Raw genomic sequence first — 20,729 nt, 5'->3', positions numbered from 1 at the left:
TCAGCCGTTCCCTGGTTGCCACAATTTCATCACGTGTCTACGGCAACCAAGCAACCTCCTTTGTTTGTTGACACCAGCAGCCATGTGACCCGAATTTGTAAATACTAAAGCGTGCTCTTTGCTCTGCTGAAGGTTAGTTGGTATTTATCATAATCTAATTTCTACATAAATATGTTTTCATTTTTAATAGGTTAAACATTGATTACAGTCAAACTGTATTAAATTATTTGACCTGCACTTATGGTTTGCATATTATTCAAATATCCTTAGTTTTGACAGTTCTGAATTTATCTAAAATTTTACCAAATTAAATCTGTAATAGATCATTTAACTGTTATTTTTTTGTGCTACAAAACTTAACAGAAATAGAAAAGACAGACATTGACTCTGAGATCTTTTATTTCCCCTTAACCACTTCAAAGAGATCACTTACCTTTAGGTCTGATGGTAGAAATACATCTTTGTTTACTGACTTTTGAGTGAAGAGCATTAGCTAAACAAAAAGGTGTAAACTGTTGCAACATACAGCTTCAGTCATATTTAAAGTATAAATATGCCAGCATTGAATCTGGGAGTGTTTGAGTTTTCAGCAGTATTGTTGTGGGATAATAAACCAAGGTAGAAGAGTTTTAAAAAATGTTGTTTGGCTATTATTTTGTGAAGTATTTCAAAAATGTACCTTTTTTTAACCCGTTAACACCAAAGTTATAAAAACATTCTTAGATGAGGATTTTTGCTTTGTTTTCACTCCCTGTGTTGTAAAGTTTAAATTGACAGAGAGTTAAGACTCTTAAAACAAGCTCATATTTAAAAAAATATGTACGTTTGAACTTCCAGATTGAAGTTCATTTTTAAACGAAATCAAGTGAGAAGCAGGTAGTCAAGTAACCACTAGGGGGCTTGATGGAAAACAAAGTTAATCCAGATGAATTTCAATGAACAATGTTCTCTATAAAAATATTTATACATGTGGGGTGTGGATAGGGAGCACTAACTTTATTAAACTCTTAAAAGAAGAAACATGTATTTCGATGGAAGTATGGCATCATAAAAAATACATACTACTTAGTAAAATGTGTTTTTTTTTTGCCTAAACGTTCTATTATTTTTGTTTTCCTTCCATCATCATTTTATATTTGTATTAAAATTGAAGTGGTTCTATGACAGTGACAACGGTTTGGCTAATAAGCTGTGGATTCATGGAACTTATCAATAGATCATGATTTTGATGGAAAAATTCATTTCATTATGTCATAACGTATCATTGATGTTAGTAATAGTTCCACTCTGATCATCATTTGATCTATTATTAAATCGTTTCCAGTGGTCTTTTAATTATGACTATGCTGCTTTTTACCAAAATCCACGTTCTCTCCCACTAGCTTAAAGTCCCTCAAATCCACAACCTAAACATTACCTCTTTAAGACACTAGACCAGAGGTTTACAACCTACAACTCTGAAGGAGCAATTTAAGTTGACTACAACCCAGTAGGAGCCAGAAAGTCTTCCTACACCATTTAAACAAATAAGACACCAATTTGTATTTATGTTTCATTTTGTGTGAATAAAAGGCAAATATTAAAAGAAAATAGCCTTTTTTCATATACTTTTCACAAAAGTTCCTTTTAAAATAAAAGACACCCTGTCACATATGATCTTCTCAATGCAGGAAAACTAGTAATAGCAGGTGTAATGTCATCTCTACCAGAAATGTGAATCTAACAAACCAAAATGAAATCAAAAACTAATTAAGAGACCCTGCTATATTTTTGAACACACTTAAATTTCTTTTTTTTATTTTGTTTTAAATGGAAACTTTGCTTAATAATCCAGTGCACCTTAATACTGGTTGTGCTTATTATTATTATTATTTTTTTTTGTAGTACAGGACAGGACGCACAAAAATGTGTTAAAAGGTTGTAGTTCGACTTGTGATGGCACTGTCCTTCAACTGTTTGTAAATGAGTTCAAGTTTGAGTTAGTTTTCTCTCCCTTTACAACTTTCTCACTTATTACTTTATAGTTACTTTTTAACATTTATAAACTTTTTTTCTCTAATAAAAGAGCCATGTGTGGATCCAAAGCCACAGGTTGCAGACTCCTGCCCCAGACCAACAGAACTTACTTTTCTCCACTAAAGTTCATTTTTAAGTAAAGACTAGATCGGTACTTGTTAAACTTTTATTGAGAACATAACAATTCTGACAAGAACGATATTTCGTTTGATAATAAAAATCTTTTACAGCATCAAAAGGCAAAAATTTTCCTTGAACTCAACAACCTTAAATGAGATAATGTTGAATTTTATCATTATTCCAGCTTTAATTAAACTCTCTTTGAATCACATTAAACCAAATAAATTGTCACATTGTGATATTGCAAATTTGCTGTGTTCCTACATATTTATTTTTGACATAACTTACACATTGGTTGACATTTATTTAGTTGACCCTCAACACTATGAAAGCCAAAATGCTTCCAAATGTTCCCTTTTTTATGTCTGCTTCTGATTCACAACATGAAATACTTTGAGTTTAAGTTCCTTTAAATATGTCCCCCATCATGAGAAAAATACCACAAGAACATGATAAAATCACCAAAAACATGGGTCTTCATCACACAATGCCTAACTTGAGAAGTCCTTTGATGTGGAGAACATTAAAATGAAGACCACCTTCTTTGCTCAGCGATACCGTTTAAATATACCATTAAACGCGTTTCAGTCCGTAAAAGCATGTTTCGAACTTTGTGAAGTACACGGCCCTCCAAGATGAAAGCAAAAATAAGAGGGGGTAAGAAAAGAGCTTGATTGAAGTGTTGGGCGGTTCAGAAGATGAAGAAGAAAAAAGGAAATAAAAAGGTTCTCCTCAGACGTTTACTCCCTTTGAAGATGAAAATGACCAACACTTCCTTCCACGGTTGCTACGCCAACGAGCAGTCTGTCACTCACTGGTAAGCTGTGAATATTCCTGGCCGTAAGTACCCGCGGTTCAGGGGCCCTCTGAAATTACCCACAATCCATCTGCAGCTCCATCTGAAGAAGCATGAGGACCGGGAAAGTGAGAGGTTCTGGCAGTTGCTGGGGTATTGCGTAGCGCAGGATGGTGAGAGTCGTTGGGAGTCATGTGCGTCTGCGGCGTGGTATGTGACAGACACTTTATTGCGCTTCTACGACCCGTTTTCTCACCTCCTAAACAAAAGTAGACGAAGGGAAAACAGATTTTTTTTTCTTCCAGCCAAGCGGAGGCAGCAGCTCTTACTCTGTGGATTCAGGCTCTATTTGAAGAAGTGTATCATCCCTAGATCCCTAGTAAACCCTTGTGCTATGGGTATGCTGACATTGGGAGTGGGGTCATTTGCACCAAACAGTCCTATGAAAAATGTCCTGATAATGTGTATTTCTGTAGGGATTTTTTTTTCTTCGAATAATAGAAAATATTTATACTAAACATCATCAAAGCAGTACAGACCAGATTGATTCTGTGAATTCTTTAGTCACAACTGCCCTTAGCAGTAGATATGGGCGGTCTACTTGTACGAGGCACGTGAAATATCAAGGTCAGACTGCTCAGTGAACCAGAACAACCAAAATGTTCATGCACACTTTTTCTACAGGTACACCGTGAGCGACAAGTCATAGTAAAGACTCAGTCAAAACACAAGGGTACCTAGAACATAAGAGCGGTAATGTGTTACCAACAACTAGAGTATATGGGCACCCTATGGTACTTTATACTAGCCTTTCAAAACTTCACAATACACTTAAGACAGGGATGACAACAATGAGTCCCATTTTCAAGGTAACGGCAAGACATACCTGCAAGATGTGTCTTGAATCAGTTGTTCTTCTTTACGACCCTCCACGGACCCGGACAACCCAAAAAACCTTCTGCACCCAAACGGGTCAACCCCCCAGAACAAGGTAGGGTGGTCGACCCCTGATTGGAAGGTCACAGGCCAGGTTCCCATCCTGCCTACCTTCCTATGTGAAGAGTGTTTGGGCAAGGCACTGAACCCCACATTACTCCCAATGGTTATACGTTTTCGCCAATTCTCAGCAGCATCAGGGTGTGAATGTGTGTGCACTTTGGGTCTTAAAGCAAGATAGGAAAGCGCTATATGAGAATATGCCACTTACCAAAAATGTTGTCATGTTATGTCTGACTCAAAACATCGGCTTTGCTGTTTTACCCACTCATGTGTGAATGTCTTTGTATTTGTCAATCAAAAGGCCAAGAAAATTCTTGGCTCAAAGTGGTGTGGGACACATATGATTGAAGACTGGACAGAAGCTTTAGGAAGGTATCGGATGAATTCAAACCTTCACCTATTTGCTATACCAGCCAATTCTAGTTTAGGGTCACTAGGTTCATGGAGCCTACCCAACAACGGATAGGTGAAAATCACTTTAAATAAATTCTACCATAGATACAATCACTCTGTTTGATCCTCCTCCTTGTGTTATTTAAAAGATTTACACAAACAGTAACCCAAGTGGTAATAATGCAAGTGATTCTTCGATAAGCCCTCTGCTCCTTCCACAACAGACAAAGCTTGATTTGGGGTACAATACAAGAAATTTGGCCAATTTGAGGACAAGAGCAGAGGCTCTGCAAAGTGCTGAGCATGCAGTGTCTGCTGGTATGCAATTAGCTGGAGGCAATCTGTAGCTGACCCTTTGTGATTAATTTTCATTATCTCCCAATCCATATATATTTATATATGTGTGTGTGAGAGAGAGAGGATGTTTGGTGCAGATAAGATGATGCTAAGGGTCATTATACTGATCGTGAACTCAAACCAAATGGAGTGTGTCTGTACCAGTCATGTTTGCAGGTCTTTACTGAATCTCTGTTAACTCAAATGTAAGATTTAAGCATTGATCGTATATGAGAACTGGGCTGAGTGACCCCTCCCCTCTCGTGGTCCAAACAGGAAGTACCTGTTGGCTCCAAGAATTTCTCTATTGAGAAATAAACAGCTAACATGGTTTTTCAAATCCAAAATGTTTTCATTTTTTTTTTTTTTTTGTAATACAAGTTATGTAAATTATAAACTGAACAATCGGATGTCTCAAAAGTATGTGGTGTCACGTTGAACGTTTGACAGATTCTCTTGAACCCCCTTTCAGTGGTAGGGGACTTTTAGTTCTGCATTCACACCAGACGCCATGTGCGCGGCAGGGGCGTCAAGTTTAAATGTTAAGTCAATGTACAGACCCAATCTGAGGTCTTGCGGCGTGATTTAGGCGTCGGCTGCAGCAATCAATCAAGAACTCAGCGTTGGCATTTTCAGTGACTCAATCAAAAGGTAGAAAAATAAAATATGGCGGATTTTCATCTCGAACTTCCAACCATTTTCTCTACCCACAGGGGGGCGGGGTTACCGGAGAGTGTCGCGGTTACACCCTAGACATGTCACAAAGATCATAGAGTTGCCGAGATTGCACCCATTACGCTAGCCAGCCGCCCAGTGGACAGCGTAGCGAGCTAACGAGCTATGCTGCCCAAGCTGCCAGTCCCTTGGTAGCGTTGTTAGCTATGCTGGCCCCCGGTGGTTGGCTGCCCGGCAGAAGGAGAGCCTCCAGTTGTGTCATGGTAGCAGGCGCGATCGCTCCAGCTCCATGGGCTTATTATGTTTTTGTTTTCATCAAGACACCAAGACATTTGGTGCAGTGCAATTCACATGTTGTCCAACTCCTTTCTAGGGGAACATGAGAGATTTCAGATTCCAGGTGGGATCATCTGTGCTCCTGTTCTTGCCCGTAGACTACGTCTCTGGCTAGTCTTGGCTGTGGACATTGTCCCTACCTGTCCCCCAGTCCTATCTGGTCCTATCTGGCTGAACTTATTCAGATATGTAGTTGTAGAGTTAGATAAGCTAATTCTTCTTAAACAGTCCTGATAAATCAACTGTCCGTCCGGGATCTCTCCTTCATGTGGGCATCCCTAAGATTCATTCTTTTTTTTCCTGAACCCGGTTTGTATGAGTTTTTCCTACCGGAAAGGAAGGTCCAAGGGCAGGGATAACCAATTTAATTTAGTCTGCTCAGTTTAGTTTAACAATTAGCTTTTTATATTTTATGACCGACCTTCTGCTTCTGTAAAATTACCGGCATGAAGCCCAATGAGGGACATTTTTTGTGATATTGGGCTATATAAATAAAATAAAATTGAATTGAAGTAATTCAAAAGATCCTCCAGTTTTATTTTTATTTTTCCCGTCTTGGGTTGATGCTGAAACTGGGCCACAGACAGACAGAAGTGACTTTTAAAACGGCCGCCAGGAGTCAAGCACACCGCACGGGGAGAAACTCTGAACGATCTGGTGAGCCCAGAAATGGCGATGTGCTTGCCGGCGCCTCTGTAGGGCTCTTTAATACATTTAAACCCAAGCTACTCGCTCAACATCATCCATGTTTTCCATCATGTGGCAATGAATGAAGTCCAAAAAAATTTGGCGTTGCTCTACGGCCGGGCAGTAAATTTGACGCACATCGGTGTAAATACAGCATAACAAGCTCATTACTGATTGTTGAAAGTGGTTGCCATAGAAACATTAACACATACATATCGTCCAAAAATGGCTACTAAATTGACTTCATTTCGTTGGAGTTTTTATTTAAGGTTAATGGTCTTGAGTTATTTTTAAATGAAAACATGATTGATTAGAGGGCTGTATTAAAGCTGCCAGTCATCACCCCTTCCCTCCACCCTCGAACGCTCTTCTCTGACCCTAATGAGGCCAAATGGAGCTGAAACAACTTTGTCCACAATCTGCACTCATCTTTTTTTAACTTTTGTTTCAGCGCGGGCGCTCAGGTGTGAAGGACCTCGGTGTCGAGAGGTTTGGCTGCCGATTGTGCTGGTGTCAGAGGTGACGTGTGGCTTTGTTTCGCCATTGTCGCCGTGTCATAACACCGGGATCTATGGGTCCGGGCCTCTCTGGGGGTTCAGTTTCTGCACAATGCTCCAGAGCCCAGCAGTGACATGTGGCTATTAGCCACGCTGCTGAATAAGTAATGATGCGACTGCAGCAAAGACGGACGGGGAAACGAGCACATCGTGTACCGTACGTGCTGCTGCGCGCGGTGTATGCGTAGAATTGACTTTGGTTTCTTTGGACAGGTTTTCTTGTGTCTTTGTGGACTGCTGATAGGGCAACATCTGCCACAGCGCTGGGTCTTCAAAGACACACCGTCAGCAAAATTCCGGTCGCCCAGCCAATCAGGTCACTTGAGGCACAGACCAAAGGCCACGCAGGAACAAGTAGTGAGAACAAGATCTTCTATAGCTCAAGTCACTGATAGCTCACCACATCAGCTAAGACTCCATCCAGCTGCAAAATTAAACTAGAAACCAAATATATTTTAAGAATTTTCAATTATGTCCAAATTTGGTGATTTAAAAAAGGGAAAATCTTGTTAACAACTTAAAGTTTCAGCAATTTACTGTTTATTATAAACCACTGTCTGTTAAATGAACAACAAAGATATTTTTTGATTAAACTAAAACTAATTTCAAACAAATAAAAAATAGTAATAATTTAACCTTTCGGAATGATTTGTTTGCATGATTTCAGTTAGAATTCAAGAACAATCAATGTTAGGGATGAATGTGTTAGAGTTTTAATAAACCAAACAAATTTCACCTATTTTTAGTATTTTGTTCGATGTGTGTCATATTTCAAAGGGCTGTGAAATTTAATCATTACCTTCTAACAGGTAGTTTGAGTGACTAAACAAAACCCAAAATAAAAATAAAAAATCAAAAGTGAAAACTTTTTATAGTTTATACTCTAAAAAGTAAGAGATAGTAAGAGATAGTCCAGAAAATCTGTTTATGTGGGCAGAAAAATGTTACACCTTTAATACCTTTTAGGGGTTTGTTTTGCATTCACACTGCGCTTTTAGGAGTGCACTCAAGATATCTTCCTACCATCCTTGGTAACGCGTGTTCAAGCGAACACTTCCAATTAAAAAATCTATGTAAATGCGCGTGAATTTGTGTTTCGGCCTTCCACATTCAAAACTGTCGTGTACACGTATCTCTACGCAAGTTTCTACGACAATTTTCGGGCATCGTCCAAATATCTCGAGGTGAAAGTTAAGCCAGCTCAAAGTTTGACCAATCAGGAACTCGGATTCGGTAGTGATGGCGTCCCTTTTAATTCACAGAAGTGAAAAAAGTTACAAATTTGTGCCCAGTCAGAATTATTCGACACAAAGTCTTTATTACTTTGGGAATAAAGCTGTGAAAGAAAAAGAAACCTGGAGCCAGATTCACGAGATTTGGACCGCTTTGACATTTCACATCATGCCTCTTCTAACTGTAGGTGGCCAACATTAGATAATAAACAGTACAAAAAGCAGAAGAGGAAGAAGCCCCTTCCTACTTGTCCAGTGTGAACACCATGGGCCTTTAAAATGTTCTTGAATACACAATGTGTACACAGCTTAAGACAAATTAAATTCATACAGACATAAAAAAATATGCTTCACCTAAAAAAGAAATAATAATAATAAATAAATAAATAAAATAGGCAAGCATTATCAGGGAATTAACTCTGCAGTGGTGGTACCTCAGTGTGTATTTTGAAGAAAAGGAAAAAAAAACCCAACAATGCCCAATTAGGGGCATCTCCAGCCCCGCTATCCACCGCTCTCCATAGTGTCAATGTCAGGGGCCTGGGGGATTTAGAGCTTTAGTCTGGGTATCCGCTTAAGACAGGAATGGGAAGTTAAGTGGATTGAGCCACTGGAAGTAAGCAGAGTACTTAAGCTAAAAACTTATATATACACATATTATATATATATATATATATATATATATATACGAATAAATGTATATACATACACATAAATATATGTATATGTGTGTGACTGCCACGGATCTGTTCAGCCACAAAAAAGGACAAAATAAACACTATAAAACAAATTTCAAATTTCTTCTCACTGATTTCAGAAACGCTCATACTGATGCACATTTTGGCTGTGGGACACTTCATAAAGCCCTTCAGCAGCGCCAGCACAGTGCTGTAATGCCCTTCTGGTTTTGTTCTGTCAGAGTGGCCATTTGAATGAAAGTGTAATAAGCTCTTTCTGCTCTGTCTTACTTATTCATAACAATTCCTGCATTAGAGAAAAACGCAAAGCTGTGACAAAGCCTCACTTAGGGTCAGGTAAACAAATGTTGTGTAAACAGAGCACAGAACACAACAAAAACTGTTGTGCAAACACGACTTTACAGTTTGTACCCATTTTAGTATAGTATACTATAGGTAGTAGACAATAGCAGTGGCTGTCGCAAAGTGCGCACCAACTGTTAGGTCATAGGTTCAAATCCCCTCGTGTCCTCTGGCAAGCTCAATTAAACAAAAAAATGGTATAAAATGGCCTTTTAATATGTCTAAAAATAATAATAAAAATAACATAATGTCATCACTTATTATCCTGCAAAGGACAAAAATAGTAAAAAAGAATAACCTGGAAAAACTGATATGGTTTCATTGATTTTACACAGGCAGGTAAATGTTTATGTGCCCAGGTGACAAAGAGGCCCCCGAGGGCCAACTCACTTTCAATGTTTACAGCCCAGCTATTGCGGAAAGTTTGAAGCAACAGTTGTCAGCTGCTGCGGAACCGCCTAAAGGTGGAAACGCCCCCCTCCTTACTCTACCCTTAAGCGAGCGACCTTTATGTAAACAACATACTCCAAATATTTTGAATAGTGTGCCTTTTCTTGTTGTTATTTTAGTTTTTTTGAATTGTATTTCTAAATGAGTTATTTTCTTTAAAAATACTTTGCTTTAAGTGAAAACTAAAGTTTAATTTTCCTTTATTTTTTAATTTAAATAGATTTTAAAGCATTTGTTTATTGCAAACCCGCTTTTTGCTATGCAAGTTGGAGGGGCCCCATATGGATTTTTACCCTTGAGCCCAAATTTTTCTTGCAGTGCCCCTGGATTTTAGTGGGTGAAAATTTTTTTACATTCAGAAATGCTTCTCAATAAAGTTTCATTGAGGAATCTACACGATGCTTGCAAGAATTAGGTCTTGTTATGCGCCAGAAACATGCAATGTAAAGCGAGTTAAATAAGTTGACTGCATGGTGTTGCACCCAAGGACACTTTTCAATGTCTCAAATCTTATAACTTTGTTATATTTCTGTGTAAAAGACAGATAGTTTTAGCTGTCATTTCAAATGAATTGTTAGGCGTGTCCAAACTTCAGCCCAGTACTGTGTTTACACTAACCTGTTGAGTCATAGGGTAGTAATGTACAATGTGCTGCAGATACAAAAGCAACAATAAAGCTTCACTAACTTTTAGCCTTTTTGTGGATCTGAGTGCTACAAAAACTGAAGTGTGGCGACTGGAATGACCTCATCACTCAAACATATTTTTGTTTTTGATATCTTTCATGTTGAAAGTACAAAGGGGAAGCAAACCAATAAAGGTTAATGAGAAATGAAACCGTATGAGAGTAAGAGGCGTGCCGCTGGGAGTTTTCACGCACTGTTGTGTCTTGCACGGACATCCCTGCTGGTTGTACGCGCACTCTTGCAGCAGGTTGCGCCTACACATGTATACGAGCTTGACCCTGGGCAACCCTATCTATACAAAAGGGGAGGGGCTTAAAGAAAAACATGTGTGGGAAAAAAACGAGTGAGAAAGTGAAGGAATGAAGAGGGTAATGAGGAGTTATGCAACGCGGCTGCCAGATTAGCAGACTGACAAGAGACCTGACGGGTTGCATAATGCTGAGTCCAGACAGTAATCCATGCAGCAACCTGGCTGATTTGCTGCACACGCCAAGTTTAGCTGTAACCTGCACAGGACAAAGTGCCCTGACTCTGAAGATGTTTGCATTTGGGGTTAAAAAAAGAAAACATGATATTTGTATTGTTCATCTCATACACTAGATCTGAAACCTTCAACTTTTTATATCTGTTTTAATGGGTTGTAATGTATATTTTTTTAAGTGATTATCTTATAATTGTATTTTTATTGTATATCCTTTATGATTATATTTTAAACATTGTTTTTAATTAATTGTTTTTAGCTTTTTTAGGTTGACATTTTTAACATCTGTCCATGGACAACAGATGAAAAATAGCCGCTGGGCTAATTCTGCCTCATTGCATGCAATGCTTTTACTATGCACAATCCCTGAAAAATAAATAAATTACATTGAACACCTTAAGAGCCATTTGGATCAATTTCTCACTGACTACAACCCAGTAGGAGACACAAAGTCTTACTTAACCTTTAAAAAAAAAAAATAAGACACTGCTTTGTATTTACCATATTTTCCACACTATGGGGCGCACCGGATTGCAAGACACACAGTCAATGAATTGTCTAACTTATGTCATATGGGATGCACTAAAAGACACATTACATGAGACAAAAGAATCAGAGATAAATCTGTCAGCTGGTCAGACTTTATTAACTGTGTTCACTGTAGCACTAAAATTTGTTTGTAACGTGCTACATGTTAGCCTCATTAAAAGCGCTGGCCAGTTAGAAGCATTATCTGCATTAGAAGCGCTAGCCACATTAGAAGCATTAGCTATGTTACAAGCGCTAGCCACATTAGTAGCATAAGCTGTGTTAGCAGCGTTTGTTGCGTTGACCACGTTAGAAGCATCAGCTACGTTAGAAGTGCTAACCACATTATAAGCATTAGCTACGTTAGAAGTGCTAACCACATTATAAGCATTAGCTACGTTAGAAGCACTAGCCACATTAGAAAAATAAGCTGTGTTAGAAGTGTTAGCCATGTTAGAAACATAAGTTGTGTTAAAAGCACTAGCATGACAGAAGCTTTAGGTGTGTTAGAAGCGCTTGCCACGTTAGAAAAATAAGCTGTGTTAGAAGCACTAGCCGCATTAGCCACATTAGAAGCATTAGCTGCGTTTGAAGCGCGAGCCATGTTAGAAGCATAACTTGTGTTAGAAGCTCTAGACACGCTAGAAGCATTAGCTGCATTATAAGCACTAGCACGACAGAAGCTTTAGGTGCATTAGAGGCGCTTGCCACGTTAGAAAAATAAGCTTTGTTAGAGGCATTAGCCACGTCAGAAGCATAAACTGTGCTCGAAACATTAGCCACATTAGAAGCATTAGCCATGTTAGAAGCAATAGCTGCGTTAGAAGCATTAGCTGCATTATAAGCGCTAGCATGACAGAGGCTTTAGGTGGAAGCACTTGCCACATTAGAAAAATAAGCTGTGTTAGAGGCATTAGCCACGTTAGAAGCATAAACTATGTTAGAAACGTTAGCCACATCAGAAGCAATAGCTACGTTAGAAGCGCTAGCGTCATTAGAAGCATAAGCTGTGTTTTTTGCATTGGCCATGTTAGAAGTATTAGCTGCATTAGAAGCGTTAGCCAGAGTAGAAGCATTAGCTGCACTTGGAAAAGTATTAGCTGCATTTGGAAGCATAGCGTTAGAAACATACGCTGTAATAGAAGCATGAGCCATAATAGAAGCGTTAGCCATGTTAGAAGCATTAGCTGTGTTAGTTGCACTGGTCACGTTAGAAGTGTTGGCTGAACAAGTCACATTAAAAGCATTTGTTATGTTATTACCGGTAGCTTCACTAGCCATGTTAGCCACAATAGAAGCGTTAGCCACAATGGCCACAATGGAGGTGTAAAAGAGCCACAACAGAGGGGAAAGGACTACTATGGAGGGGCAATAGAACCACATGTGGTTTTGGAACCTCAGGTCGCAGACTTCTGCACTTGATCTTCATAAAGAGCTCGCCTTTTCTTATCACAATGCTACTGTTAGCATGATTGCAAGGAACCAGATGCAAGTGTACGCCACGCGGAGAACCGTGGTGCGAGGTCGCACAAACTTAGATTTCCTCTGGCAGAGAAGAACCCTCTCAACCCAGATCAATTTCAGCTGTTGGCTCACCAAAATGATGTGGCCACCACCAGGCAAGCATAGTCGAGCTAAAAATACCCCCACCCCAGCTGACACAGAGGCTCTGATGTGGCCACATAGAAACGGAGCGTCTGGTTTTATGTGTCCCCGTTGAAATGCATCACGTTACAGTCGCAAGGCCAGCGGACCTCTGAAACAGAAGCGTTTCTTCAGGCTGACACAGTTTAGTCAGTCAGTAATTAGAGCGATGGGGAAACAGGAGACTCCCCAGACACTGAGAAAGTGAAGAAAGGGTTAAAATGGAAAAAGTGAGGAAATCAAAAGAGGAGGGTGGATGGCACCAATTCCTCGTGAGTCCATGGAGTTGTTCTGGCTTTGCACCTTACTCCAGTTTGTCACGTCCTTAAGTGATTGGAAGCAAACGAAAAAATGTGGACAATAATCTCCTGTGACGGTTTGGGGTGAACCCATGGCACGTGCTCACATTGAGCCATTGCAGAACAGCTGTCTGTACTGTCTGCCGCCTGATTGGCCAATTGCCTGATGTACTTCTGTAGTAATTCACAATTATTACAATTTTGAACCTTTTCCAGGTCAAAGTGTGGCTTTTATATCAGCTTTGCAACTAATTCGGCACAACACTGCGTTTCTCCGCTTCCGAATCAGCAAATTTACGTCGATTATGTTAACATTCAATTGTAAATAAAGAGTTTAACATCTACCCTGATGGGGTTTAGGTGCAACTGTGAATGCAGGTGGAGCCAAAAGAAAATCGGATGTGTTCACTCACCTGAAACAAGCTGATCCGGCTAATCAGCAGACAGGAGGCCAGAAGGTGCTGGAAAACAGGCAGGATTTAAGATCCGGAAGACTCTACCGTGGATCTGAGAAGATCAACCAACACAAGCTTTTAGATGATCGTTAATAATCTGTGCTGATAAGTTTGCACTCCAGGAAATTTAGAAACACTTACTTTTGTTTAGAAGTGTAAGAGATTGGAAATGACTATCAAAAAGGAGGCTCATGAAAAAAAAGTCAAAATAGTTGGATTCAAATTGCTGTGTATTGGCAAGACTCTAACAATACAATACGGATCCTGACACGTTTCAAGATACGATGTGTATCGTGATATATCCAAGGCTTCTGTACAATTTCCGGCATGAAGCCCAATGTGGCAAATTGAATTGAAGATATATTGTGATATCTTTTGAAGGTATATCGCGATATCACAAAACAATTTTTCACCTTTTTTAAATAGTATGACCGGAAAAATACTCTACCTGGATACTAATACAGCTTTCATTGTGATAAAAAGGTAACATTCACTACAAGTATATCTCATATGTAAGTTACTTTAACTCAAATTCATGTTGTTAAGTCAAGAAATATTTGTTTAAAGGGATGGAACAAGGAGGGCTGCCAACTAGTGGTCGGAGGTTAAGGTGGAAAACAAAAGTATGAGGCTCATAAATAATTAATTAAATATCGTCACATCAACATTTCAAATCGATACAGGTATCGACAAACAACATATTTCCGTATCATGTTTTACCCTACATCCCTAGTTTTTGTTTCATTAAAAAAACAGATAATAAATAAACTCATCTTATAATCTGGCGATTTTCATGCTCATAAATGGACTCCTCTTAAACCTATCACCACATGATAGTCTCGTAAAATGAAGTGGCGTTTCTGCAGAAATGTAAGTGTTTCCAGCTTTTGTGCATGATGCTCCTTGAACTTTTGGTGCTAACATCGCACACCCTTAAATTATATTTTTAAAAACTGATACTTTTTTTAAAGAGATACCAGTTTTAGTAGGAGACCTGCAAAGGTGTGCTCATGCATCGCCTTCGGATAGAAAACATTTGCATTAAGCATGGCGATGTATCGCATCGTGAATGCAGAGGATCACTGAGGGTTAGCCCACAGGCTGCGCGCACATTTACATAACTTTGCAGGCCTATGGGGAGATAACATTCCCTGGAACTCTGTGATGCTTTTGTTTAGTTAGGGACTACACACACACATACGCTTTTTCTACACATCGGGTATCAAAGGTAGCGTAAGATAAAGAGTGGAAAGTTCAACGACAGGCAAGGCCATGATAGACATTATGGGATGAAACTGGAAAGTTCACAAACAGAAGTGGAACAGCTGGCTCCCTGAAGCCTCTCTTGACAGTTTAATGTGTTTCTGCTGCACTGTTTTGGTTTCTTTATGCACATTCCAGCCGCACATGCCAGTCAATTATCACCAATTAAACCCTCTTTAGTGAAACTACTGAAGCTTTTAAGATTGTTTATGATCTGACCGTTTCATAAACTTTAAGTCATTTGTATTCATTTTGCAGTGGCACTGCAATAAAATCTAGGGGTACTGGGCAAAAAGATGCATAGAGACCCCCCTTCATGAATAAATAAAGTATAACAAATAAAAAAAGACTGACACGTATAAGACTCAAATATAAGAACTTTTTAACGTCACTTGGAGCTCATTAAAAATGTCCTAGCTGAAAGTGCAGAGAATTTAAGACACGCCTCCTCCACTACTGAGAACTTATCTTTTTCCAAACCATAATAAAATTACTCTTCCCACATACTTCTCGATAGCCAACTAATGTAACAGCGGATGTTATTGTTCTGTGATGAAATGTAACTTTGGGTTCTTGCAAAGTTAGCAAGATGAGATTTCAACTTTCATTAGGAGGTTAAATTTTTTGATTATTTCAGACCATTCACTGACAACGCATTAAAGCACACAATAATTGCAAATAATTATTTTTTTTATACATAGTATTTTTGTTATAAATTGGAGATTTACTTCTTCAATATTTTTAAAGTTTGCATTTTGTCCAAAACCATAAAATCACTATTTGTATAAATTCAAGATTCAATTTAACTGAAAAAAAGGGCTTGGACTCCTTGCGTTTTTAAAATGTATCCAAACCCATTTTTGAAATTATAATGTCATAATTTTTTGTACTTGTGTTTATGTTTAGTTTTTGCGAAAAGTTAAATTAAAACATGCTAAAAAAAAACACTGCAAAAATGATCTCCATATAAATGAGTTAATTTTTTTTATATTTTTTTTTTAAATAAGCAAAAAAAAATCCTCCAAAGGTGTTAAAACATGGTCTTACCAAGATTTAAATTAAACATTATAGTCGCTAAAACATGTTTTCTTAAGTTGAGATTATTTTTCTATTCAAAAACGTTCTTGATAATATTACTTTTCTTGCAAAACAGAAAAAAATCATTTTTTTCTTAACAAGAGTATTTTTTTTTTATTTTATTTTTTTCACTTTTTTAAGATGCAGCTCTTGTACTGTATCACAAGAGGGTAATCTAAACATTGTAGACTTTTCAGTACCCTAGAACTAGAACTCCAGTGGGCAAAAAGTTGTAATTTAAAACATAAAAGTTTATCTTAATATTCCCTTTGTTATAGCAGTAAACGTTTAACATTAATAATTTGAATATCCTATGCATCAAAATATACTAATGTCATTTGTTTGATCGATAAAATACTAGCTAGAAAAGAAAAGGTGAAACTTGAACATGCTAAATACACTGCAAAAACACTCTTTGTCAACACAAGTGAAAAATTCTCAAAATTTAAAATAAACAAATAGATAAGATAACATATCTACCAATGGGGGGGGGAGGGGGATCAAAAAATTATTATTAGTTTTCTAAAACTAGCAATATTGTCCCATAAACAAATCTTGATCGTTTTAATTTTCTTGTATGTAAAAAACTAAATATTTCTTCTATTTTTAGGATTCATTTTTTGCGGTGTAGCATGTTTAAGGTAATTTAATCGTTAAAGGCTTTTCAATATAAACTGACTAGTGAGAAAAAAATGTAAACAAAAAGGTTTACTTAAATAATAAAAATGCAATTATATTGCTTTTAAAACTAAATTTATAAATAATTTTGGTTAACTGAAACATTTTATTTTACTGCTGCAAACTGTAAAATAATTTGAATTTTCTATCTGCCGAAAAATGTAATTTGTTTGATTAGTTAAATGCCAAATTACAGGCAGTAAAATAGTAAAATCATCACAGTAGTAAAAGGCTTGGTAGGTAGTAAACAAACAGCTCAGGGAAGTTAAAGGAGAATTTGCTTGATAGCAACTTTAAAGAGATAATAAATAGTTGGAATGACACTTACATATGAACTTTACACTCTGGCCATTTTGTCTGTGGCTGCAGAAATACAGGGGAAAGGGGAGAGGCGGGGGTCTAGAAGAATTGCCGCCACGTGTGCTCAAACACAAGCTTTTTTATGAAAGCGAGCTCCGGATTGGTCTGGAGACGGAGCCCGGTATTTATAGAAGACATCCGATTGGCTGTTGCCTTTGAGTGCAGAGTGAACACAGCGCAAAGCTTCCAGACAAGGGATTCCTGAGCGTCTCGTACTATGAAAAAGTAGTGCAGTGTTAAATTTGTTATTACGCGAGACAATTTGATTAAGAATTTGATTTAATTATAGAATCTGATTATTAGTGGAAAGAACATTGATATTTGTTGAAAACGTATGATGTAAGGTCGAAATTAGACGAATGTGTCGGTTTGTGTTGGTGGCGGAGGGATACAACGAGAGGGGTTACGCGTCAAAATATTGGCTTGGGAAGACCGCGCCAAAGCTCAGACAGCGGCCACTCTCTGGGATAATAACACACCGTAGTGGCCATTTAAACGGCGAGTACTTTAGCTACATCGCGTTGAAGAGTTTCCTTCATTTTTTTCTTTCAAAGAGGACCTTCTTTTTTAACGGACTTATTTGCACCGGAACAAAGCGGCCAGATTTAATGCCGGTTGTCGGTGGGCTGGCTGCGACTTCACGGTCGTGACACGACTTTGACGGGCGCGGTGCGGCGGAGTTGGCGCACTGCTGGACTGGATTTACTTCACTGCAGCCGCACCATTTACAGAAACGGCGCCCGAATTTCAATCTTAATTTATTTTAATTTTTTTTTTCGGCGCGAAAGACTCCTCTAGGAAACCTTTACAGTTTTCCGCTCGAATATGCTGCTTACAAAGTTAGGTTCATTTTCGCACATTTGCAATCCCTCAAGTATGGACCATATACCAGTGAAGATACTCCCGCCGGGTATGTTGCCTTCAAAGACCGTCGTTTTTTCCCTAAGGATTTTATTGTTTTTAATAAATTCTATTTTCCTTGCAGTTAAAGTGGAGAAGGAACCATTCGAGAAGGTTTACCAGGTGGGCTCGGTGCTGGGCAGCGGGGGGTTTGGGACGGTGTACGCCGGCAATCGGATCTCCGATGGCGCGCCGGTAAGGACGAGGGGAACTTTATGTTTTTTTTCTTAATCCCCCCATGTGGTTCAGTCGACCTTAACAACGTGTGCTTTTGTTGTTCCAGGTTGCTGTGAAACACGTCGCGAAGGAGAGGGTGACAGAGTGGGGTTCAATTGTAAGTCCCCGTGTGATTTGTTTTGGTCCCCCCCTCCCCTTCCCTACCACCCCCGCGATTTGACACCGGGTGGTCTCGTCTGCTATTTTCAACCCCCAAATTGTTGTTGCAGAACGGAGTCATGGTTCCGCTGGAGATCCTGCTGCTCAAGAAGGTCAGCTCGTCTTTTCGGGGAGTTATCAAACTGCTGGATTACTTCGAGCGGCCGGACGGCTGGCTCATCGTCATGGAGAGGCCCGAGCTGGTCAAGGACCTGTTCGACTTCATCACCGAGAAGGGAGCCCTGGACGAGGGCACGGCGCGCGGCTTTTTCCGCCAGGTTTTGGAGGCGGTGCGACACTGCTACAGCTGCGGCGTCGTCCACCGGGACATCAAAGACGAGAACCTGCTGGTGGATCTACGCACCGGGGAGCTCAAACTGATCGATTTTGGCTCAGGGGCGATTCTGAAGGACACTGTCTACACCGATTTCGACGGTGAGGAATCCTTTTTATCAAAATAATCTGTCTTTGGCGTCAAAATATGCAGTTATTTTGGTGGATATTAAGCTAGGTGTCGCGCGTGCCCTTTTGCTGCTGCGCTATATTGAGACGCGGAGGCGTTCACTGCCGCGTGACGCAGTGTTCTGTTTTTGGTGGAGGGTTTTCCTCGCCAAGTCTCCCGCTCTGGTGGTGAAAATATCACTAAGGTGACTCAGTTTTATTATAATCAGAAATTTGTGACTGTGCTGTTTATCTTTTGTTGTTTCCGGTCAGTCGTTTGTCAGCGCAGTCTGAGTCACTGTGCCACGTAACATCTGTTTGTTGTGAAACCCGAGCCGGCGGCTCACGTGATTGGCTCACGTTGGGATCTAAATTCCTCCTTTCATGAGGGAGGGGGGGTTGAGACACAAGAAAGGGAGGGAGCGTTTGTTTATTTATTTATTTTTTTGGCCTTTATGTGAAGGCTGAAAAGTGTTGCGTTCATGGTCACTCAATCTTTCCCCCCTTGTTTTCTTGTAGGTACAAGAGTTTACAGCCCACCAGAGTGGATCCGCTTCCATAGATACCACGGTCGCTCGGCAACGGTGTGGTCGCTAGGCGTGCTGCTGTACGACATGGTGTGTGGAGACATCCCTTTTGAGCAGGATGAGGAGATCCTCAGAGGAAAAGTCTACTTCAGGAGGAGGATCTCACCTGGTAAGTCACTCAGCTTCCTATAGAGTGGCTCTGACTCCCCCTAGCTGTAGTTATTGGTACTGCGCCAACCCCATTTCCCAGATTCCTTATTTTTTTTTTGATATTCTAGTGACTCATTCTGTTACCTCCCTTCAGAGTGCCAGCAGATCATCAAATGGTGCCTGGCCCTGCGACCCTCCGACCGCCCCACCCTGGACCAGATTTGCGACCACCCCTGGATGAGGATGGCGTCCGAATCCCCCAAGTCCTCAGAGGAGCCGGCGGCCGGAGACATCCGCCTCCGAACCATCGACACAGACTCTTCGTCAAGCACAAGCTCGAGCAAGGAGAGCCTCTGAGCTCCGATTGGACTGAAAGGACTTTCTAGGGGTGGGGGTGAATCTGGGTATCACAGACTTTGAAGGCCAGCGGGCTGAGAGCGGCCCGGTTCAGCTGGCCGTGCAAGAATTTGTTGGGTTTTTTTTTCCTCTTTTGTAGGGAATTAATAATTTATTACTGTTTTGTTGTAATTTCCTCCCCTCTTTTTCATTTCAGTTAAATATACTTGTTTCCTGATGAGGAACATTTTTGCTGTTAGGGCGGTCTTACCAGCACTATTTATTCCCCCCCTCACCTTTTCACGAGGTTTTTTTGTTACTAGGCTGGTAAACAGCTGGCAAGGCCCTCCTATGCAGACATGGCTGCTCTCATAGAGCTTGTAGAAGAGTTATTTAAATGTTTTATTTTTGATTTTGGAGTGCCTTTTTTTCTTTTTTCTTTTTTTTAAACTAGAAAGCTGCTTTTTCTTGGGGGGGTGGGGGGATTGGACTCTGTTTTCCGTTGTGATGGACGGGCGTCGCCATATTTTTATTTTTCTTGTGTAAATCTCCGTCATTACAAGCAAATCACCCACTGGCCCAGAGGCCTCGGTCAACGCGAGAGGGGGGCGGAGCCTCTTCCTTCAAAGGCGGAATACTTGAAATCGACTCGACGCTGCTCCTTCACTCGAAAGCCTGAACAGCTGTTCGGAAACTGGATTTTCTGTTCTGAATGTCTGCGACCCGTTAGCGACGCGCCGCTCCGACGCCCCGCTCAGCCCTACCACGCCTGTTGCAGAAGGGTGGGCGGGGCTTAAGCATCCTCCTCCCATGATTTTTACCATCTCACGGCTTGACATGCCCCTCCCCCTCCCTTCTCACTTCTAACCTCTTATCAGAGTTTGGGGTGTGA

The 20,729-nt window shown here is 40.0% G+C and overlaps 1 protein-coding gene and 1 long non-coding RNA gene across 2 annotated transcripts in view; one reads left to right on the top strand and one right to left on the bottom strand.

The window, feature by feature from the left end:
* LOC112156721 overlaps positions 1–17,273 on the bottom strand; it is a 70,667-nt gene extending 53,394 nt beyond the window's left edge. The window contains exons 1-2 of the long non-coding RNA XR_002921031.2: positions 17,077–17,273; positions 13,689–13,782 (exon numbers count right to left, since the gene is read on the bottom strand). This is a non-coding gene — a long non-coding RNA (uncharacterized LOC112156721). The remainder of the gene's footprint in view (positions 1–13,688; positions 13,783–17,076) is intronic.
* A 278-nt stretch (positions 17,274–17,551) lies between these two features.
* On the top strand, positions 17,552–20,093 carry LOC112157502 (serine/threonine-protein kinase pim-3). Its single transcript, XM_024290264.2, has 6 exons — positions 17,552–18,018; positions 18,094–18,203; positions 18,292–18,342; positions 18,455–18,818; positions 19,344–19,520; positions 19,656–20,093. Exons 1-6 carry the CDS (start codon positions 17,934–17,936, stop codon positions 19,856–19,858), a joined length of 990 nt encoding a protein of 329 aa, XP_024146032.1. The 5' UTR covers positions 17,552–17,933; the 3' UTR covers positions 19,859–20,093.
* Positions 20,094–20,729: the final 636 nt, after the last annotated feature.

Source organism: Oryzias melastigma, linkage group LG23 (genome assembly GCF_002922805.2).
Source record: "Oryzias melastigma strain HK-1 linkage group LG23, ASM292280v2, whole genome shotgun sequence".
Taxonomy (NCBI): Eukaryota; Metazoa; Chordata; class Actinopteri; order Beloniformes; family Adrianichthyidae; genus Oryzias; species Oryzias melastigma.
This window is presented reverse-complemented; position numbering and strand designations above follow the sequence as displayed.